Source organism: Gracilinanus agilis, chromosome 2 (genome assembly GCF_016433145.1).
Source record: "Gracilinanus agilis isolate LMUSP501 chromosome 2, AgileGrace, whole genome shotgun sequence".
NCBI classification, from domain to species: Eukaryota; Metazoa; Chordata; class Mammalia; order Didelphimorphia; family Didelphidae; genus Gracilinanus; species Gracilinanus agilis.
Genome location: NC_058131.1, coordinates 442,222,501 through 442,246,170, shown reverse-complemented (window position 1 = coordinate 442,246,170; position 23,670 = coordinate 442,222,501). Strand labels below are relative to the sequence as shown.

Below are 23,670 nucleotides of genomic sequence, written 5' to 3'. Positions count from 1 at the left end.
TTGTGTTTTCTATGGGGCAACAACGTGGCTAAGTGGATGGCATACTGATTTAGAATCAGGAAGCCTCATCTTCTTGAGTTCAAATCCAACCTCAGACACTTACTAGCTTTTTGGTCCTGGGCAAATTTCTTTACCCACCCACACCTCCCCCACCATCTGTAAAGTGAGTTGGAGAGGGGAACGGCAAACCACTCCAATCTCTGCCAAGAAAACCCCTAAATAGGATTATCAGACACAACTGAAAAATAACTTGAACAACAAAATATTGTGTTTTATAGATACTCTTTTCTGAAACAGTTAAAGATTAGATCATTTAGAGCAGTGATTCCCAAAGTGGGTGCTACCGCCCCCCTGCTGGGTGCTGCAGCGATCCAGGAGGACGGTGATGGCCACAGGTGCATTTATCTTTCCTATTAATTGCTATTAAAATTAAAAAAATAATAATTTCCAGGGGGCTAAGTAATATTTTTTCTGGAAAGGGGATGGTAGGCCAAAAAAGTTTGGGAACCACTGATTTAGAGAAATGGAGGTTTTGCTAGTATCAACTTGTCCAACTCTTGGCTAGATTTGAATTCATGAAGATGATTCTTCTTGACTCCAGGCTTGGTATTCTAACCTCTGCCTCATTGTCAATTTGACCTACATATTTAGTATTCATTCAATGAATTTGACTCAATTTTAATCTTAGGTTTTCTTCTCTCTTTTTCGCCTCCCACAGGTTAAAGCACTTTGTCATCAGTTACTTGTTCAGGTGTGTGATTTATTGAGGCTAAAAGATTGCCATCTGTTTGGACTCAGTGTCATACAAAGTAAGTTTTATATGCCCACATTAATTGCACTTCTCTAATAAAACCTAAATACTAGATCTGTTAATTACTAATAATTTCATTTTTAAATCTACTTTACTGTTATAAAATTGTATTTTAAAAAGTATTCAATATTAGATTTAATAAGTCATTACCAGTATAGAAATCTAATATAAATTTTGGCTGCTAATGATTATGATTCTTAGGAAACATATTTTCAGATCAAAGATAAACTATTTTAGTCTGTAAATAAGTTGATTCCTAGGTAAATGTGTGGACTTCTGTATATTTTTTTTAACAGAAAATTTTACCTTTATACAAATATTTTATGTTTTTCCTTAGATAGACAGCGTTAATATATTTGGAAAGATAGGGCTAATTTTTCCTATATAATTTATATAGAAGATATTGTAATTTAGAGTATCCTAGTTAGATCCCATTGAATATATATGTGGCAGAGTTAAATTCAACACTTTTTACATACATCTCTACAGTGACTTATTTTAAAACCTACCTTCCATCTTAGAATCAATACTATGTATTACTTCCAAGGCAGAAGAGTGGTAAGGGGCTGCTCCTTCTTCATTATTAATTATTCTTGGTCCTATTCCCAATTGATTTCTTGTTTTAAAAGTCACTTTGAAGTTAAGATGGCAGCATAGTAAAAAGTAGCTGCTTAACCTCTCCTAACCAAAACATATAGGACTCCTCAAGAAGACATAAAAACAAATCCAGAGGAATGAAGGGACTCCACAACAGGGTGCAGCATTGAAGGTAGGTGGAATTGGGGCATTCTCATGCCATAAAGGGGTGAAACAGCTCTCACTAAAACGCAAGCTGAGCTACCCCCTCGCCCACCCCACACCACCTACAGTGCGAAAGCCAGTGCACAAGAACTAGAGCAAGCTTGGGGCACCCATTAAGTCCTTGACAGCTACCTGGGGTCAGTAGGGCCTGTTCCTGAGAGCAGCAAGACTTAAGACCCCAAGAGGCTAAAGAATGTGCGGACTTTGAACACAGACCCTCAGTGCAGGCTCAAGTGCAAACTCTTGCATCCACGGATCCTGAGCGCAGGAGCAGACTCGGATCCTGAGAGCAGGAGTGGACTCGGATCCTGAGCACTGGAGTGGACCTTGAGTGAGGACCCAGTACAGAGGGGTGCACAACTGTGGAAACAGTGCCCTGAAACTATTAAAGGATCCTCAGACAGAGGAACAAACAAGGGGACAACCAGGAGGCTTGACCGTGAGAACAATGAGATCTGAGACTTGAAGAGCCTGGAGAGTGCAAAAAGACTCTGGGTGTGAGGAAAAACTTGAGAGGGCGCAAGGCTAATAATGGCAAGCCATTCTCAAGAACACCAAAAGAGAAAAATCATCAAGAAGAAATCTGTAACATTGGACAGCTTTTACACAGAGAAAGTCCAGACAGCAGAGCAAACAGCAGAGGAGAAGAAACAAGTAATCACATCCAAACCTTCCCAAAATAATGAAAACTGGTCACAAGCTATTTAAGAGTTCAAATCTGAAATGATGAGAAAGATGGAAGAGATCTGGCAAGAAAATAACAGTTTAAAAGGCAGAATTTCACAATTGGAAAGTAAGGCAAGTCAATTGAAGACCAGAAATGATCAGATTGAAAAGGAAAACCAAAAAATTATAGTTGAAAACAAAAAAATTATAACCGAAAACCAGTACCTAAAGGCTAGAATTGAGCAATTAGAAGCTAATGATCTCTCAAGACAGCAAGAATAAATAAAACAAAGTCAAAAGACTGATAAAATAGAAGGAAACATGAAATATCTCAATGAGAAAGTGACAGACCAAGAAAACTGGTCTAGAAGAGACAATTTGAGAATCATTGGTCTTCCTGAAAAAGCAGAAATTAATAGAAATTTGAGCTTCATACTAAAGGAAATTATTCAGCAAAATTGCCCTGAAGTTCTACAACAAGAGGGCATCATAGACATTGAAAGGATCCATAGATCGCCCTCTACACTAGACCCTGAAAAGACAACCCCCAGGAATATAATAGCCAAATTCAAGAGCTTCCAAGTAAAAGGAAAAAAATCTTACAAGAAGCCAGAAAGAGACAATTCAGATATCAAGGAGCACCAATCAGGATCACACAGGATCTGGCAGCCTCCATGCTAAAAGACCACAAGGCTTGGAATACGATATTCAGAAAGCCAAGAGAGCTGGGCCTTCAACCACGGATCAACTACCCATTGAAACTGACTATATACTTCCAGGGGAAAGTATGGGCATTCAACAAAATTGAAGATTTCCAAGTATTTGCACAGAAAATACCAGGGCTAAATGGAAAGTTTGATATCCAACCACAAAAATCAAGAGAAACATGAAAAGGTAAATAAGAAACAGAGGGGAAAGAAAGAAAACTCATAATTTTTAAATTTGCCTCTTTAAGGGCTTCAATAAGATCTAATTATCTGTATTCCTATGTGGAGAAATGCTATGTATAATTCTCTGTAGTGAACTCTATTCACTATTATAGTATTCACTCCCATAGCAATCAGAAGAATAATTCATAGGGAGAGAACGGAATACCAAATGGTCTAAGAAAATATGGGGGGTAGGAAAGAGGAGGGTGAATAGTAGGGGACACCAAGAGAAACTTGAGTGAATAAGAAAAATAGGATATTCTATTACACACAAAGAGGGCATAGGAAGGGGAGGGGACAAATACTATTATAAAAAGGAGAGGAAGAGAGCATTTAAACCTTACTCTCAGTGTAATCAACCCGGAGAGGGAAGAGTAGCTATATTATCCATTGGGATATAAAACTCTATCTAACCCTACTAAGAAAGTCAGAAGGGATAAACCAAGGGGAGCAAGGGAGTGGGGAGGTCAAAAAAGGGAGAGGACTAGAAGAAGGAAGGAATTCATTAGGCCTTTAAAAATAAAAAGAGTTGCATAATGAGGGAGGGGGTAGAAAGAGAAGTTAATCAAGGGAGGGAATAAGGGATACCGGCTTAAAGCAAACCACTGGTTTAAAAGGAAATAATTTAAAAAGAAGGGGTAGAATTAGGAGAGGATATCAAAATGTTGGCAAATACACAACTGATAATTATAACTCTGAATGTGAATAGGATGAACTCTCCCATAAAACTGAAGCAAATAGCAGAGTGGATTAGAAACCAAAATCCTACCATATGCTGTCTACAAGAAACAGGTATGAGGTGGGTGGACATACACAGGTTTTAAGGTTAAGGGCTTGAGCAAAATCTTTTGGGTGTCAAATGAGAAAAAGAAGCCTGGAGTGGCGATTATGATTTCTGACAAAACCAAAGTAAAAATAGATATGATTAAAAAAGACAGGGAAGGTCATTACATTCTGATTAAAGGAAGTATAAACAATGAGGAAATAACACTGCTCAATATGTACGCACCAAGTGGCATAGCATCCAAATTCATAAAGGAGAAACTGTCAGAGCTCAAGAAGGAAATAGATAGTAAAACTATACTAGTGGGAGATCTAAATATTCCTCTTTCAGATCTAGATAAATCAAATCAAAAAATAAATAAGAAAGAGGTAAGAGAGGTGAATGAAGTCCTAGAAAAATTAGATTTAATTGATATGTGGAGAAAAATAAATAGAGACAAAAAGGAATACACCTTCTTTTCAGCTGCACATGATACATTCACAAAGATTGACCATGTAATAGGGCATAGAAACATTGCAAACAAATGCAAAAGAGCAGAAATAATAAATGTAACCTTTTCAGATCATAATGGAATAAAAATATTAATTAGTAAGGGCACCTGGACAGGCAAATCAAAAACCAATTAGAAATTAAACAATATGATTCTCCAAAACCAATTTGTCAAAGAAGAAATCATAGAAACAATCAACAATTTCACTGAAGAGAATGACAATGATGAGACATCCTACCAAACTCTGTGGGATGCGGCCAAGGCAGTACTCAGGGGGAAATTTATATCCTTGAGTGCATATATTAACAAATTAGGGAGGGCAGAGATTAATCAATTCGGCATGCAACTCAATAAACTAGAAAGCGAGCAAATTAAAAATCCCCAGATGAAAACTAAATTAGAAATACTAAAAATCAAGGGAGAAATTAATAAAATCTAAAGATCAGTAGCAATTAGAGAAGAAAAAGAAATTGAAGGTATCAAAATAGGCAATGAGGAGACTAAGGAGATTCTTTGCAGATGATATGATGGTCTACTTAAAAAATCCTAGAGAGTTTTCATACAATTGCTGTGTTTGTCTTGGTAGATAGATTCCCAAGTATTCCATATTGTCTAGGGTGATTCCAAATGGTGCTTCTCCCTCTACCTCTTGCTGCTGTGAAGTGTTGGAAATATATAGAAATGCCGATGATTTATGTGCATTCACCCTGCATCCTGCAACTTTGCCAAAGTTGTTGATTATTTCTACAAGCTTCTTAGTTAATTCTCTAGAATGATAGCCTAGTCTCCTCATTGCCTATTTTGATACCTTCAATTTCTTTTTCTTCTCCACCTGCTACTGCTAGTGTCTCTAGTACTATGTTGAATAATAGAGGTGATAATGGGCATCCCTGTTTCACTCCTGATCCCACTGGGAAGGCCTCCAACCCATCCCCACTGCACGATGCCTGATGATGGTTCCAGGTATATACTGTTTATTATTTTTAGGAAAAATCCTTTTATTCCCATACTTTCCCGGGTTTTCAATAGGAATGGGTGCTATACTCTGTCAAAGGCCCCCTCAGCATGTACTGAAATAATCATGAGATTTTTGTTAGATTATTGACATGGTAAATAATGTAGATGGTTTTCCCAATGTTGAACCATCCTTTCATTCCTGGTATAAATCCCACCTGATCATGATGGATGATCCTCTTGATTACTTGCTGGAGTCTCTTTGTTAGTATTCTATTTAAGATTTTTGCATCTATATTCATTAAGGAGATTGGTCTGTAGTTTTCTTTCTCTGTTTTTGATCTCCCTGGCTTTAGAATCAGTGCCATATTTGTGTCATAAAAGGAATTTGGTAGGACTCCTTCTTTGCTTATAGTATCAAATAATTTGTATAGTATTGGGATTAGTTGCTCTTTGAATGTCTGATAGAATTCACTTGTGAATCCATCAGGCCCTGGAAATTTTTTCTTAGGCAGTTCTTTGATGGCTTGTTCAATTTCTTTTTCTGATATGGGATTATTTAGGTATTCTATTTCTTCTGCTGTTAATCTAGGCAATTTGTATTTTTGAAAATATTCATCCATATCTCCTAGACTGTTATATTTATTGCCATATAATTGAGCAAAATAGTTTTTAATGATTGCCTTAATTTCCCCTTCATTAGAGGTGAGGTCTCCCTTTTCATCTTTGATACTGTCAATTTGGTTTTCTTCTTTCCTTTTTTTATTAGATTGACTAGTACTTTGTCTATTTTATCTGTTTTTTCAAAATACCAGCTTCTAGTCTTATTTATTAATTCAATAGTTCTTTTACTTTTGATTTTATTAATTTCTCCCTTGATTTTTAGTATTTCTAATTTAGTTTTCATCTGGGGATATTTAATTTGCTCACTTTCTAATTTTTTAAGTTGCATGCCCAATTCATTAATCTCTGCCCTCTCTAATTTGTTAATATATGCACTCAAGGATATAAATTTCCCCCTGAGTACTGCCTTGGCTGCATTCCACAGAGTTTTGTAAGGATGTCTCATCATTGTCATTCTCTTCAATGAAATTGTTGATTGTTTCTATGATTTCTTCTTTGACTGGCTGGTTTTGGGGAATCATATTATTTAATTTCCAATTAGTTTTTTATTTGCCTGTCCAGGTGCCCTTACTAATTAATATTTTTATTGCATTATGATCTGAAAAGGTTACATTTATTATTTCTGCTCTTTTGCATTTCTTTGCAATGTTTCTATGCCCTCCTACATGGTCAAACTTTGTGAATGTACCTTGTGCAGCTGAAAAGAAGGTGTATTCCTTTTTGTCCCTATTTATTTTTCTTCACATATCAATTAAATCTAATTTTTCTAGGACTTCATTCACCTCTCTTAACTCTTTCTTATTTATTTTTTGGTTTCATTTATCTAGATCAGAAAGAGGAATATTTAGATCTCCCACTATTATGGTTTTACTATCTATTTCCTTCTTGAGCTCTGACAGTTTCTCCTTTATGAATTTGGATGCTATGCCACTTCATGCATTGAGCAGTGTTATTTCCTCATTGTCTATACTGCCTTTAATCAGGATGTAATGACCTTCCCTGTCTTTTTTAATCATATCTATTTTTACTTTGGTTTTGTCAGAAATCATAATCGCCACTCCAGGCTTCTTTTTCTCATTTGATGCCCAGAAGATTTTGCTCAAGCCCTTAACCTTAAACTTTTGTATGTCTACCCGCCTCATATGTGTTTCTTGTAGACCACATATGGTAGGATTTTGGTTTCTAATCCACTCTGCTATTTGCTTCCGTTTTATGAGCGAGTTCATCCCATTCACATTCAGAGTTATAATTATCAGTTGTGCATTCACTGACATTTTTGTATCCTCCCCTATTCCTACCCCTTCTTCTAAAACTATTTCCTTTTAAACCAGTGGTTTGCTTTAAGCCGGTATCCCTTATTCCCTCCCTTGATTAACTTCTCTTTCTACCCCCTCCCTCATTATGCAACTCTTTTTATTTTTAAAGGCCTAATGAATTCCTTCCTTCTTCTAGTCCTCTCCCTTTTTTGACCTCCCCACTCCCTTGCTCCCCTTGGTTTATCCCTTCTGACTTTCTTAGTAGGGTTAGATAGAGTTTTATATCCCAATGGATAATATAGCTACTCTTCCCTCTCCGGGTTGATTACACTGAGAGTAAGGTTTAAATGCTCTCTTCCTCTCCTTTTTATAATAGTATTTGTCCCCTCCCCTTCCTATGCCCTCTTTGTGTGTAATAGAATATCCTATTTTTCTTATTCACTCAAGTTTCTCTTGGTGTCCCCTACTATTCACCCTCCTCTTTCCTACCCCCCATATTTTCTTAGACCATTTGGTATTCCGTTCTCTCCCTATGAATTATTCTTCTGATTGCTATGGGAGTGAATACTATAATAGTGAATAGAGTTCACTACAGAGAATTATACATAGCATTTCTCCACATAGGAATACAGATAATTAGATCTTATTGAAGCCCTTAAAGAGGCAAATTTAAAAATTATGAGTTTTCTTTCTTTCCCCTCTGTTTCTTATTTACCTTTTCATGTTTCTCTTGATTTTTGTGGTTGGATATCAAACTTTCCATTTAGCCCTGGTATTTTCTGTGCAAATACTTGGAAATCTTCAATTTTGTTGAATGCCCATACTTTCCCCTGCAAGTATATAGTCAGTTTCAAAGGGTAGTTGATCCGTGGTTGAAGGCCCAGCTCTCTTGGCTTTCTGAATATCGTATTCCAAGCCTTGCGGTCTTTTAGCATGGAGGCTGCCAGATCCTGTGTGATCCTGATTGGTGCTCCTTGATATCTGAATTGTCTCTTTCTGGCTTCTTGTAAGATTTTTTTCCTTTTACTTGGAAGCTCTTGAATTTGGCTATTATATTCCTGGGGGTTGTCTTTTCAGGGTCTAGTGTAGAGGGCGATCTGTGGATCCTTTCAATGTCTATGATGCCCTCTTGTTGTAGAACTTCAGGACAATTTTGGACAATTTTGCTGAATAATTTCTTTTAGTATGGAGTCCAAGTTTCTATTAATTTCTGCTTTTTCAGGAAGACCAATGATTCTCAAATTGTGTCTTCTGGACCAGTTTTCTTGGTCTGTCACTTTCTCATTGAGATATTTCATGTTTCCTTCTATTTTATCAGTCTTTTGACTTTGTTTTATTTATTCTTGCTGTCATGAGAGATCATTAGCTTCTAATTGCTCAATTCTAGCCTTTAGGTACTGGTTTTCGGTTATAATCTTTTGTTTTTTGGCTATGCTCTTTTGGTTTTCCTTTTCAAACTGGTCATTTCTGGTGTTCAATTTGCTTATCAGTTCATTTGATTTCTGACCCTCACTTTCTAATTGCAAAATTCTGCCTTTTAAACTGCTGTTTTCTTGCCAGATCTCTTCCATCTTTCTCATCATCTCAGATTTGAACTCTTAAATAGCTTGTGACCAGTTTTCATTATTTTGGAAAGGTTTGGATATGAGTACTTGTTTGTTCTCCTCTGTTGTCTGGATTTTCTCCGTGTAAAAGTTGTCGAGTGTTACAGAGTTCTTTTTGATAATCTTTCTCTTCTGGGGTTCTCGATTTTTGCTTGCCATTGTTAGATCTGCACCTTCTTCGCTTTATCCTCACTCTCAGTGTCTGTCTGCGCTCTCTAGGCTCCCGAGATCTTATGTCTTGTTCTCGGGATTGAGCCTCCTGGTTGTCCCTGGTCTGCCCCTCTGCCCGAGGCTCCTTCAGCAGTCTCAGGGTGCTGCTTCCACAGCCATGCTTCTGGCTGCACAGGGTTCCCACTGGAGGTCCAAGCCTGCGCTTGAGATCCTTGTCCGAGGCTAGGGCGATGCCTTCACCTGCTCAGGAGCTCAGGAAAGTCTGTGTGCATTCTTTAGCCTCTTGAGGGGTGGGGGAGGGGCTTCTTCCTCTCGCGTTTTAGTGAGAGCTGTTTCACCCCTTTATAGCATGGAAATTCCTCAGTTCCACGTACCTTCAATGCTGCGCCCTGTTGTGGGGTCCCTTTGTTTATCTGGATTTGTTTTTATGTCCCTTTTAGGAGTCCTGTATGCTTCAGTTAAGAGAGATCAAGCAGCTACTCTTTGCTCTGCCATCATCTTAACCGGAAGCTCTTTGTTCATTATTATTATACACACTTCTCTATGGAGCACTTTGCTTACTGTAGGCATTGAATAAGTGTATGTTGGACAAATGAAAATAATAAATAATATTCAAGTTTCTGAAGTAAAGTTTTCAGAAGATAAGGTTAAATTACACTTTAATTTATATAAGCAATAAATGAAAGACTAGACTTCTTTTTTCTAATTCCCATGATCTCTCAAACCTCTCTAAAACAGAAATTATATACCAAAGATAAAGATAAAGCAACTTCAGCAATGTCTATGGTCTAGGAGAGTGATGGACAAACATTTTAAAGAGGGGGCCAAAGGAAAGGAAATGCTCATCTTTCAGTCTGTTTCTAAGGGAACTCTTTCGAAATTTCATTGTATTGTGTCCTACTCATTGTATTTGTCAGATTAGAAATTGTCACAAGGCTGGATTAGAACATTTCATGGGGCTGGTGGGCCATATTTTACCCATCACTGGTCTAGGAAACTTTGAATTCATAAAAAGTTTGCTGGTTGTGTGATTTTTTTCCCTGAAAACCTGACACTCACTGACCCTTACTTGGCTATTCAACAACAACAAAAAAAAAATTAAAAAAACAAGGCTGCATATAAAACGATTTGACAATTCAGAAACAAGTTCTAGAAGCAATCTTCTAGAAGGACTGAAAGAAAGATCAGATAAAAAGGAAAGAAAATTTTAATAACACAAGACTGTTCTGCATGCATCAGAAAACAGGAAGATATGGAACACAAGATTCAGTCCAGAGTGACCTACCCTAAAAATAAAAAAGGCATATAATTTATTTTATTTTATTTTTAGATGAATTTTTTCCGTGATTACATAATTCATGTTTTTACACTCCCCTCCCCTCCACCTCTCCCCACCCCCCTCATAGCCAATGCTCATTTCCACTGGTTTCTTCACGTGTCATCAATCAAGACCTATTTCTATATTATTGATAATGGCTCTAGGGTGGTCATTTAGAGTCTATATCCTAAATCATGTACTCATCAACCCATGTGTTCAATCAGTTGTTTTTCTTCTGTGTTTACACTCCTGTAGTTCTTCCTCTGAATGTGGGTAGCGTTCTTTTCCATAAATCCCTCAGAATTGTTCTGGATCATTGCATTGCTGCTAGTATAGAAGTCCATTACATTCTATTTTACCACAGTGTAACAGTCTGTGTGTACAGTGTTCTCCTAGATCTGCTCCTTTCACTCTGCATCAATTCCTAAAGGTCATTCCAATTCACATGGAATTCCTCCAGTTTATTCCTTTGAGCATTCCATCACCAGCATATCCCACAGTTTGTTCAGCCATTCTCCATTTGAAGGGCATATCCTCGTTTTCTAGTTTTTTGCCACCACAAAGAGTGCGGCTATAAATATTTTTGTACATGTCTTTCCCTCTATGATTTCTTTGGGGTACAAACCCAGCAATAGTATGGCTGCATCAAAGAACAGGCATTTTTAGCATTCTTTGGGCATACTTCCAAATTGCCATCCAGAATGGTTGGATCAATTCACAACTCCTCCAGCAGTGCATTAATGTCCCAATTTTGCCACATCCCCTCCAATATTCATTACTCTCCCCTACTATCATTTTACCCAATCCGCTAGGTGTGAGGTGATACCTCAGAGTTGTTTTGATTTGCATTTCTCCAATTATTAGAGATTTAGAACACTTTCTCATGTGCTTATTGATACTTTTGATTTCTTTATCTAAAAATTGCCTATTCATGTCCCTTGCCCATTTATCAGTTGGGGAATGGCTTGATTTTTTTGTACAATTGATTTAACTCCTTGTGTATTTGAGTAATTAGACCTTTGTCAGAGTTTTTTGTTATAAAGATTTTTCCCAGTTTGTTGTTTCCCTTCTTATTTCATTGTTTTTGTTTGTACAAAACCTTTTTAATTTAATGTAATCAAAATTACTTATTTTACATTTTGTAATTTTTTCTAACTCTTGCTTGGTTTTAAAATTTCCTTTCCTAGAGATCTGACAAGTATAGTTTTCTGTGTTCACCTAATTTTCTTATAGTTTCCTTCTTTATATTCAAGTCATTCACCCATTCTGAATTTATCTTGGTGTAAGGTGTGAGATGTTAATCTAAACCTAATCTCTCCCATATTGTTTTCCAATTTTCCCAACAGTTTTTGTCAAATAGTGGATTTTTGTCCCAAAAGTTGGGCTCCTTGGGTTTATCATAGATTGTTTTGCTGATGTTACTTACCCCCATTCTATTCCACTGATCCTCACTTCTGTCTCTTAGCCAGTAACACATTGTTTTGATGACCACTGCTTTATAGTATAGTTTAATACCTGGTATTGCTAGGCTACCTTCCTTTACATTTTTTTTCATTATTCCTCTTGATATTCTTGATCTTTTGTTCTTCCAAATTAACTTTGTTATAGTTTTTTTCCAATTCAGTTAAAAAGTTTTTTGGTAGTTTGATAGGTATGGCACTAATTAAGTAAATTAATTTGGGTAGAATGGTCATTTTTATTATATTAGCTCATCCTACCCATGAGCAATCAATGTTTTTCCAATTATTTAGATCTAGTTTTAATTGTTTGGAAAATGTTTCATAGCTGTGTGCGTATAATCACTGTGTTTGTTTTGGTAAATAGATTCCTATGTGTTTTATATTGTCTAGGGTGATTTTAAATGGTATTTCTCTTTCTAAATCTTGTTGCTGGAATGTGTTGGAAATATATAAAAATGCTGATGATTTATGTGTGTTTATTTTGTATCCTGCAACTTTGCTAAAGTTGTTGATTATTTCTACTAGCTTTTTAGTTGATTCTCTAGGGTTTTTTAAGTAGATCATCATATCATCTGTAAAGAGCGATAGCTTAGTCTCCTCATTGACTATTTTAATACCTTCAATTTCTTTTTCTTCTCTAATTGCTACTGCTAGTGTTTTTAGTACAATGTTGAATAATAGAGGTGATAATGGGCATCCTTGTTTCACTCTTGATCTTATTGGGAAGGCTTCTAATTTATCCCTGTTGCTTATGATGGTTTTTCATGGTTTTAGATATATACTCTTTATTATTTTTAGGAAAGGTCCTTCTATTCCTATACTTTGTAGTGTTTTCAATAGGAATGAGTATTGTATTTTGTCAAAGGCTTTTTCAGCATCTATTGAGATAATCATGTGTTTTTTGTTTGTTAGCTTGCTGATATGGTCAATTATGTAGATGGCTTTCCTAATGTTGAACTATCCTTGCATTCTTGGTATAAATCCCACCTGATCATAATGAATAACCGTTGTGATCACTTGCTGGAATCTTTTTGCTAGTATTCTATTTAAGATTTTTGCATCAATGTTCATTAAGGAGATTGGTCTGTAGTTTTCTTTCTGTTTTTATTCTACCTGGATTTGGGATTAGTACCATATTTGTGGCATAAAAGGAGTTTGGTAGAACTCCTTCTTTGCTTATTATGTCAAGTAATTTGTATAGTAATGGGATTAATTTTTCTTTGAAGGTTTGATAGACTTCACTTATGAATCCATCTGGTCCTGGGGATTTTTTCTTAGGGAATTCTTTGATGGCTTATTCAATTTCTTTTTCTGATAGGGGACTACTTCATTATCCTATTTCTTCTGCTGTTAATCTAGGCAATTTACATTTTTGTAAATATTCTTCCATATCACCTAGATTGCTATATTTATTACCAAATAATTGGGCAAAATAATTTTTAACAGTTGCCTTAATTTCCTCTTTATTAGAGGTGAGGTTGCTCTTTTTATTTTTGATACTGTTAATTCGGTTATCTTCTTTTCTTTTTTTATTTGATTTACCAGTACTTTGTCTATTTTATGTGTTTTTTCAAGGTACCAGCTTCTAATCATATTTATTAATTCAATAGTTCTTTTACTTTCAATTTTATTAATTTATCCTTTGATTTTTACCATTTCTAATTTAGTTTTCATCTGTGGATTTTTAATTTGTTCGCTTTCTAGTTTTTTAAGTTCCATGCCTAATTCATTAACCTCTGTCCTCCCTAATTTGTTAATATATGCACTTAATGATATAAATTTTCCCCTTAGTACTGCTTTGTTTGCTTCCCATAGGCTTTGGTAATGTAAAAAATAAAATGGATATAGAAGAACAGATTTAAAAATATTATAATATTAAAAGATTTATTGGTAGCCATTCGTAAAATGAAGTCACATGCCATGTTAGAGTCAGTTTCAAAGATGTGCCCTGTTACCTCCTTTTTCCCATCCTGGATTAGCTCCAAGCCACCAAAGAGGATGTGCCAATCCAGCCTTTTTATCCTTCTGTCTATGTTATTTCGTAACTGTCTACTTCATTACGCAAGACCGGGAGATGGAGAGCTCATGAGAAATGTAGTTTCAAAGACCCCTAAATGTTTAGATCAGAGACCTCAAAATTTCAATAACACATTCCCCCCCACCCTGAGAGCAGAGGCAGACTGGTCTCCCCAAAGGGTCTTATAAATATAACTAATTTATAAATTACAGAAATTTGGAGATAAAAGAAAAGAGGACAAACCAATGATCCAATGATTGCTAGGTGCATTGACAAAAAGCCAATTGGGAGGTAGTCCCCTTCGGCATGAGAGTGTACATTCAAAATAAATGCATTCAACTCCCCATAGTTCAATCAACTGTTCCCGAAAGTTCATTTTGGATCTTCTTGATGCAGTGTAGCTTCTTCAGGCATCTTCATGGTGCCTTCTCCAAACAGGTTCTTTGTCTGGATTCTGGAGAGGTGGCAAATTTCGTATCCTAAAATTACTCTCAAAAGAATTTAAACTTTACATTATAGATTATAATAATTCTGATTATAAAACATATCTACCCCCCTGAGGAGAATTCAAAAACACATTCTCCCCCTAAAGAGGGTAAAGGCCAACACCCCTATTACTACACTAAGGATGCATGGCTGAGTTATGGGGTTGTATGAATCGATTGGCAAAAGAAATTTTAAAAATCCAAAAAAAAAGAGGAAATGTAATGTGAATGAAATGTAAAATGTCAAAGTCTTATGTGATTATGTGCAAAAATGTAAGGGAAAATAAACTTATAACAGGCCCTTGAAACAATGCCTAATTAAAGTGATTTAAGCAATTGCGCAATTACCTATTCAGTAGCCATGTCTACAGAAAGTCACCACAGTTATAAGAGAAAGAAAAGGACCAAATTTTTTATGTGAAAGGGAAGTGCCTTTCCCTGATCTGATATGCTTTGATTCTCGGGGATAAGGAGACCCAGAATGATAGCTAACCTTTAGTACTTGAGTAGGATGAAGCTCAGGGAAGTCTGGTCTCTAACTTGTGTCAGAAAATTTGCAACCCTGAACCCCAAACACTAGGTCCAAGTCCTTCAGTATTGGCTTTAGAAAGTTCCATCAATCCTACCTGGATTGGAATGGTCTTTATTGACCTTGGCACTATGCATCATCAATCCCAGTGGGATTGGATGGTCTTCTTGACCTTGTGGTTCTTTTGTTTCCTTCTCCTGTAATTAGGCAGAATCATTAATCACAGTCCCATAATATTTAGCAATAATTTTCAGGTTACCATAGTCTAGGGCTTTTGGGGTATGCATTAGTATTATAGCAGTTATGTATTTCTATTAAACTTATATTAGTGTAAAATAAAAAAGGATTAATATTGATGTGTACTTTAAGTAGGAAAATGAGATAAGAGGAAAAAACCATTCAAATACTGCATTGTACACAGAAGGGAAAAAATAATAAAAGAATGTTTTAAAAATAAAAAATTTATAGCTTAGAATCAGTGAAAGGTTTCTCACCCCAAAATGAGATCCATTTCCTTTTAAGCTTTTCCATGAACTCCTGTGAGTGCAAATGGCTTTTACAAAGTAGCAGATTTATAATGCACATTCAAATAAAGTACCAAGATTCTCCAAAATTATAATAACACATTTAAAGACTAATAAAACTGCATTTTATATGGGGTTCACATGAGTTTTCTATATAACCACTTTCTGTGGGATATTTTAAAAAAATGTATACTTGTCACAAATTCAACAGATGTAGGAAATCATTCAACCTTGGCTGAGATATTTTTGAACAAAATCTATTGCTGCCTCCATCCAAATGTGAGGTAGAGCCTAGAAAAAAATCTTATTAAAAAAAAAACCTTTTGGGTTTAAAATATAACCAAGAATTCTAGATCCTTCTGATGGGAAAGTAAATTAAAATAGAGTTAAAATATCAAACTTCAAGGGGCAGCTGGGATCTGTGGCAGCAGCATTAGAAAGATCAGCTGGAGTTCCCCAGGGAGAGGCAGACAGGGGTCCAGCATCTGAGGGAATGGGGAATGTTAGAGAGGAACAGGAAACAGCCAGGATCTGAGATCAGTGATGGCAGGAGTTTCCATGGAGGGGCCATCCTCCCTCAGTTGAGGATCAGGAAGATCAGAAACAGCTTCCCCCCCAGGGGGGTCTGGCTAGGCCAGGGGAGGCCAGCATCGACTCGATCAACAGCCATGGCGATTGGGAATTTGAGAAACAGGAGGCAGGAATGAGCTGCTGGAGCTATCAGCAGCAGCAAAGTAACTTTTCCCCTTTCCCAAAAAGTAGCCTGGTGGAGGAGAACGGGCGGGGCAGGGGGAGAAAAAACAAAAACAAAGACATAAAAATGGCACAAGTAGGTCTGAAGCTCTGGAGAGAATTTTGAGTTCTCTCAGAGTTCTGCCTATGGGGGGAAGGTAAAGAGTCATGGCAAAAGAAGCATGGCTTGTTAGGCTATCTGAAAAACTGAGAATCCATTTTCCAAATTTCTGGTTGCCATCAATGTAAAAAATAAAATGGATATAGAGGGATAGATTAAAAATATGGTATTAAAATATTTAAGTTAATTAATTAAATTAGATTTTTAGAAAATTAATTAAAAAGATTGGTAGCCATTCGCAAAATGAAGTCATGTGCCATGTTAAGAGTCATTTTCAAAGATGGACCCTGCTACCTCCTTTCCCCATCCTGTATCAGCTCTAAGCCACCTAAGAGGATGTGCCAATCCAGCCACTCATTTTTTATCCTTCTGTCTACATTATTATGTAACTATCTATGTCATTACGCAAGACAGGAAGATGGTGAGCGTATGGGAAATGTAGTTTCAAAGACCCCAAACTTGCACAGGAAGTTTAAATCAAAGACCTTAAAATTTCAATTACACAGTAAGAAGTCTCATTATTGTCATTGTCTTCAATGAAATTATTCATTGTTTCTACGATTTGTTCTTTAACTTATTTTGGAGAATCATATTACTTAATTTCTAATTAGTTTTTGGTTTGCCTCTCCATGTATTCTTGCTAATAACTCTTTATTGCATTATGATCTAATAAGGTTGCATTTATCATTTCTGCTTTTTTGCATTTGTTTGCCATGTTTTTATGCCCTAGTACATGGTCAGTCTTTGTGAATCTTCCATGTGCTGCTGAAAAGAAGGTGTATTCCTTTTTGTCCCTATTGATTTTTCTCCCTATATCTATTAACTCAAACTTTCCTAGGATTTCATTCATCTCTCTTATCTCTTTATTATTTATTTTTTGTTTGGTTTATCTAGATCTGATAGGGGAAGGTTCAGGTCTCCTACTAATATAGTTTTTATTATCTATTTCCTCCTTGAGTTCTGCCAGTTTCTCCTTTAGAAATTTAGATGCTATACCATTTGGTGCACGCATGTTGAGTGTTGCTATTTCTTCATTTTGTTTATACTGCCTTTTATTAGGATGTAATTGCCTTCCCCATCTCTTTTAGCCAAATCTATTTTTACTTTGGCTCTGTGAGAAATCATGATTGCAACTCCTGCCTTCTTTTTCTCAGTTGAAGCCCAATAGATTTTGCTCCAGCCTTTTATTTTTACTCTATGTATGTCTGCCTGCCTCATGTGTGTTTCTTGTAGACAACATATGGTAGGATTTTGGTTTCTAATCCACTCTGCTATTTGCTTCCATTTAATGGGTGAGTTCATCCCATTCACATTCGGAGTTATAATTATCAGCTGTATTCCCAGACATTATGATTCTCTCTCCTTGTCCTGACCTTTCTTCTTTCACTATTTCCTTCTATGCCATTGTTTTGTTTTTAATAAGTTCCCCTGATCCCCTCCCTTATTGTATTTCCCTTTCTCCCCCGCCTCTTCTTATTCCCCTATTATTGTTCTTTAAGATCATTTTAAGCTACCCCCTAACCCTCTCCCTCCCTAGTGTTCCTTCCCTCCCCACTAATCCTTTTGTTACCCTTCTACTTCTCTACAGGGTGTGAATCAATTCTCTGCCCCAATGGATCTAATTGTTCTTCCCTCTTTAAGTTAATTTTAGTGCACTTAAGTATTAAGTATTTCCCCTCTCCAACCTCTTTACCCTTCTTCTCCCCTGTTTGGCCCACGCTCTTCTTTATGGAATATAAATGTATTCCATTTTGTCTGTTTTCCCTTTTTTCTTAATATTATCTCCCTTTTTCCCCCTCTAGTTTTTTATATATATACATTTCATTTATATACATTTATACATATACATGACATTTCATCCTATACAGTTTGTCACTGTTCCCTCTAAGTAAACTATTCTAGTTACTCTGTTGATAATAACAAATTTTAATATTTACCAATATCTTCTTTTCTTCTAGGGATACGAATCAATTGAACTTATTGGGTCCCTTAAAGAAAAGGGCTTTTGTTTGTTTGTTCGTTTGTTTTCCATGCTCTCTTGAATTCTGTGTTTGGGCAGCAAACTCTCTGTTTAAATATGATTTTTTTCTTTATGAATGCTTGAAAGTCTTCAATTTTATTGAATGATCATACTTTCCCCTGCAAAAATATAGTCAGTTTTGCTGGATGGTTGATTATTGGTTGTATACCTAGTTCTCTTGCTTTCTGGAATATTATATTCCATGCCTTCCAGTCCTTCAGTGTAGATGCAGCCGGATCCTGTGTTATCCTAACTGTGGTTCCCTGATATCTGAATGACTTCTTTTTAGCACCTTGTAATATTTTTTCCTTGGTCTGGTAGTTTTTTGAATTTGGCTATAATATTCCTGGAAGTTGTCAATTGTGGATTAAATGTAGGAGGTGATCTGTGGATTCTTTCAATTTCTATTTTTCCCTCTTGTTCAAGAATGTCAGGGCAGTTGTCTTGGATAATTTCCTGTAGGATGATGTCCACACTTTTTCTTTTGTCATGATGTTCTGGTAGTCCAATAATTCTTAAATTGTCTCTTTGAGATCTGTTTTCAAGATCTTTGGTTGTGTCAATGAGGTTTTTCATATTCTCCTCAAAATTTTCATTTTTTTGATTTTGTTTTATATATTCTTGGTGCCTTGTGAAATCCTTTGCTTCTAGTTGTTGAGTTCTATTTTTTAAAGACTGAATTTCATCCCTGGCTTTTTGGTTATCCTTCTCCTTCTGGTCTGATTTTTTTTTTTTTTTTTGTAGATCATCTTTTGCCTTCTTTGCTTCATTTTCAAGCTGGTCAATTTTGGTTTTTAAGACTTTATTTTTCTTGTTTTAGTTCACATATTCACTTTTTCCAATTGCCTTTAGCCTCTCTTGATTGTTTTTTGAATTCCTGAAGTTCTTGAGTTAATTGAACTTTGAGTTCTTCCAAAGCCTGTGTCCAATTTTCTAGAGCTTCCTCCTCTTCTATTTCATTTACTCTTTTTTTGCTTACTGGAAAGAAGCTGTCAATTGTAATTTCTTTTCTCTTTTTCTGTTGTTTACTCATATTTTTTCCCTTCTCTTTTCATGAAATCAAGTAGATGGATTTAATGAGCTTTGATGAAAGATCTTCCCCCAGCTGGCAATGGAGATTTTGTAGTTACTTTTTCTGCAGTCTATGGGGGAGTTGTGTTGGAGTTTTGTTGCCCTTTGAAGACTTCTTGTCTGTCCAATTGATGGGATTAAGCCTGGACTGGGTTAATCTGTCATGCTTAATGTGCCCTGAGGCTAAAACCTGTAGAGAAAAGGGGGCAGGCAAGATGGAATGTTTTTGCTGAGCTGTCCAGCACTAGGATCCCTCTGCTCTGTCTTGCTGTTATACTTGGTTTTCTTTCCTCAGTGCTTTGTTTTCTATCTCAGTAAGGTAAAGCATGCAGATCCAAAGTTTTGCTCGATCTAAGCTGCCATCTTCTGATTGTTTTTGCTGTGTTTCTCTGCCTTTCTCCCCCAGCCACCTCCCTGGTGTCTGCATTTAACTCCTTGAGTCCAATGCCAGCAAAACCCTCTTTCTGGGTTGGTGTCTTTTCCAGCTTGGAGATGTCAGGGGCTGCTAGAGACTATGCACAGCCTGTTGGGGAGGGGTCCAGGGATTCCCCCTTCTATACCTCCAAACAATTCAAGAATTCAAGCCTTTTTCTTGGCATACCTCTTGAGCTGTCCGGCAATAGGGTCCCCCTGCTCTGTCCTGCTTTCAGGTTTTCTTTCCTCTCAAAGCATTCTGTTTTCTATCTCAGTGTGAAAGGATGATGAGGTCTGAAGATTTGCTCCATCTAAGCCACCATCTTCCCAGAATCCCATATAATTTTATATAAGTGATACGTGGGCAGTCCCACACTATATATATATAACAACATGATATATGTAATATATCATGTTGTAAAAGAGAACAGCACCCCCTCCTAAAGAAATATGCTTTGATCAACATTCAGACTCCATCAATTCCTTCTCTGGAGGTGAATAGCATTTTTCATAATAAGTCCTTCAGTACAATATGACTGTTATTGTATACAGTGTTCTCCTTGTTCTACTCACTTCACTCTATGACAATTTGTGTAAATCTTTCCAGGTTTTTCAAAAGCATCTTATTTTTAATTTCTTATGGCACAGTAGTATTCTATCATAGTCATATACTACAGCTTCTTCAACCATTCCCCACTTGATGGACATCCCTTCATTTCTAGTTCTTTGCCACCACAAAAAGAGCCATTATAAATATTTTTGTGTATGTAGAATCTTTTACTTTTTCTTTTTTGTTAACTGTCTTTGGGATATAAACCTGGTTATGCATGGCTTTAGGCATAGTTCCAAATTGCTATCCAGAATGGTTGGATCAATTCACAACTCTTCCTACATTGTTTTAATATCCCAATTTTTTTCACATCTCTTTTTACATTTGTAATTTTCCTTTTCTTTCATATTAGCCAATCTTATAGATGTGAGATGGTACCTCAGAGTGTTTTAATTTGCATTTCTTTCATCAATAGTGAGTCAGATCATTTTTTCATAAAAATATAAGATAGCTTTGATTTTTTAATCTGAAAACTGCCTATCCATATTCTATAAGCATCATCAATTGGAAAATGATTTGTTTTCTTATGACATTGACTCAGTTCCCTTTATATTTGAGAAATGAGGCCTTTATGAGAGAAATTTGCTATAAATTTTTTTCAGTTATGGTTATTGTTTTTTCTTCTCTCCTATTTTTTCCCATTTATCCTTCTCTCTCTTTTCACCTGACCCTTCCTCAAAAGTGTTTTGCAACTGACCACCCTCCTTTCTATCAGCTCCCTTCTCCTGTCCCTTTCCCCTCTTACTTCCCCGAAGAGCAAAATAGAGTTCTATACCTAGGTAAGTATATGTTATTCCCTCTTTGAGCCAATTTCAGTGATTGTCTACCACCGCACTTCCTAACTTCCCCTCTACTGTATAAGCTCTTTCATGCCACTTTTATGAGTTGATTTTCTCTATTCTACCTCTCCCTTCCTCTTCCTAGTGGATTCCTCTTTCTTACTCCTTAGCTTTATTTTTTTAAGATATCATCCCATTATAGTCAACTCACACCCTCTGTCTACATATAATCCGTCTGTCTAACTCCTCTAATAATAACAAAGTTCTTAGGAGTTACAAGTTATCATCTTCCCATATAGGAATGCAGACAGTTTAATGTTACTGAACTCCCTGTTTTTCTTTCCTGTTTACTTTTTTACACTTCCTTGAATTTTGTGTTTCAAAGTCAAATTTTCTATTTAGTTTTCGTCTTTTCTTTAGAAATGCTTTTTGAAAATCCTCTATTTCATTGATATTTATTTTTACCTTTTGAAAAATTATGCTTAGTTTTGTTAGGCAAATAAATTCCTAGTTCCTTTGACCCCTAGAATATTCGATTCCAAGTCCACCAGTACTTTAATGTAGAAGCTGCCTAGTCTTATGTTATCCTGTGCCTCCATGATATTTGAATTGTTTCTTTTTGACTTCTTTCTTCTTGACTTGGGAGGCCAGTAATTTGGATATTAATTCCCTGGAATTTTCATTTGGGAATCTCTTTTAGAAAGTGATCTGTGGGTTATTTTATTTCTATTATATCCCAGAACCAAAGGATAACAGAGTAGTTATCCTTGATAATTTCTTGAAATATGTTGCCTAGGCTCTTTTTCTGGTCATGGCTTTTAAATAGTCTAGTAATTCTTAAATTATCTTTTATGTCCCCATTTTGTAAATCAATTGTTTTTCCAATGAGATAATTCACATTTTTTTCATTTTTATGATTTGTTTTGTTTCTTGATATCTAATGGAGTCATTAGCTTCCTCTTGCCCAATTTTAGCTTTTAAGTAATTATTTTCTTCAGTGAGCTTTTGTACCTCTTTTCTATTGTGTCAATTCTATTTATCAAGGAATTCTTTATTCTATTTAACCAATTCTGCTTTAGGGGGCAGCTAGGTGACACAATGGACAGAATATCTTACTACTACAAGCACTCTTTTCTGTCCTGGAACTGTAACCAGGGTCCCTATTCCCCTGAGGCTATAGTCTTTAGTGTGCTATTGCTTGTCCTTACCCCAAGACTGTGACCTAGAAACCACATATAGGCAATGCCACAGAATCTTGCACCCAGTGCTGTCAGAAGTTTCCCTCAATCTCTTTCTGATCAGTTGTCCAAACCCCTTTATGGACTAATTACGGCTAAGAACTCCAGAAGCTACTTTCACCAATCCAGTCACCCCAATTCCTGCTGTTTGCTTGCCAGGACTTACTCTGTGCTGGACTGCACACTACTTTAAACCAATTTCAACAGACCTTTCTACCAACTTCTAGTTTTCTTGTGCTAGGAAATTATTTCACCCATTCATTTTATTTTTTCTGCCACTCCATAAGAGATTTAGAGGCATTATTTTAATATTGTTTGGAGTTGAATTTGGAAGGTCTCAGGCTGGTCTCTGCCTTTCTTCTGCCACCTTTAAATCTTACTTTAAAGAAGCTTCTTTCTAAATGTACACAGTGAAAGAAGGGTAAAGCTGGAGGGTGTGTATATAATAGTGAAGAGGCAGAACCTTGCAGTGGAATAGAGAAGAATGTGTGATATATGAAGTTCATTTCAAGGGCTAGCATGAGGAATATTTAAAGGTTGGGGTTGAGAAATGGTTCTTACTTTGGTGGTTGGGAGGAGTTTTCACTAAGGAATGCTTCCATGGGTGAATAGATGGTCTTGTGAAGGGAGATAAGAATCTTGTGCTGAATATAGCCTGAGAGGTTTTGTTCTTGAAAAGTTCATTCCTTCTTTTCTGGGAGTAGGAGAGGAATTCCTAAAGGAACCTGGCACACCAAGGGGTGGGAGAAGGGAGAGCATGAATGCAGGGAGAAAAATTAAAAGCCAAAGGAGGAAAAAGTTAAACATAGGAGGGTATAGATCTGTGGTGGGATGCTTAATGAAAGATGTGGTGGGAAGAGGAGCCACACCATGGCTCTCTCATACCTGCAATAACTTGCATTGTTTTGGGAAGGAAGCACAATGGAAAAGGAGAAAGTAAGGAGCAAACACCCATGAGGCATTAGCAGAAACTAACTATAGGGCAGAAGCCTTTATTTAAGGAATACAGCAAAAAGAGAGACTAGATAATTATACGTGTCATAAATCAAGAATGAGGGTCTAGAGTAGACAAAAATGGAGAATGGATAATGAAAAGAGTGAGAGAAATCCTTTTTGGAAAGGGACACAAATTTTTCTAAAAATAATGAGCAAATAAAAATGACAATTCTACCCAAATTAATTTACCTATTTAGCGCCATACCTATCAAGCTACCAAAAAACTTCTTTACTGAATTAGAAAAAACTATAACAAATTTCATTTG

At 36.3% G+C, this 23,670-nt stretch overlaps 1 protein-coding gene across 1 annotated transcript in view; it reads left to right on the top strand.

Moving 5' to 3' along the window:
• The window catches only part of FRMD6 (FERM domain containing 6), a 167,830-nt gene that overhangs the window by 65,403 nt on the left and 78,757 nt on the right, over nt 1-23,670 (top strand). Inside the window, exon 3 of the mRNA XM_044664740.1 lies at nt 719-809. Coding sequence (XP_044520675.1) covers nt 719-809 — 91 coding nt within the window. The remainder of the gene's footprint in view (nt 1-718; nt 810-23,670) is intronic.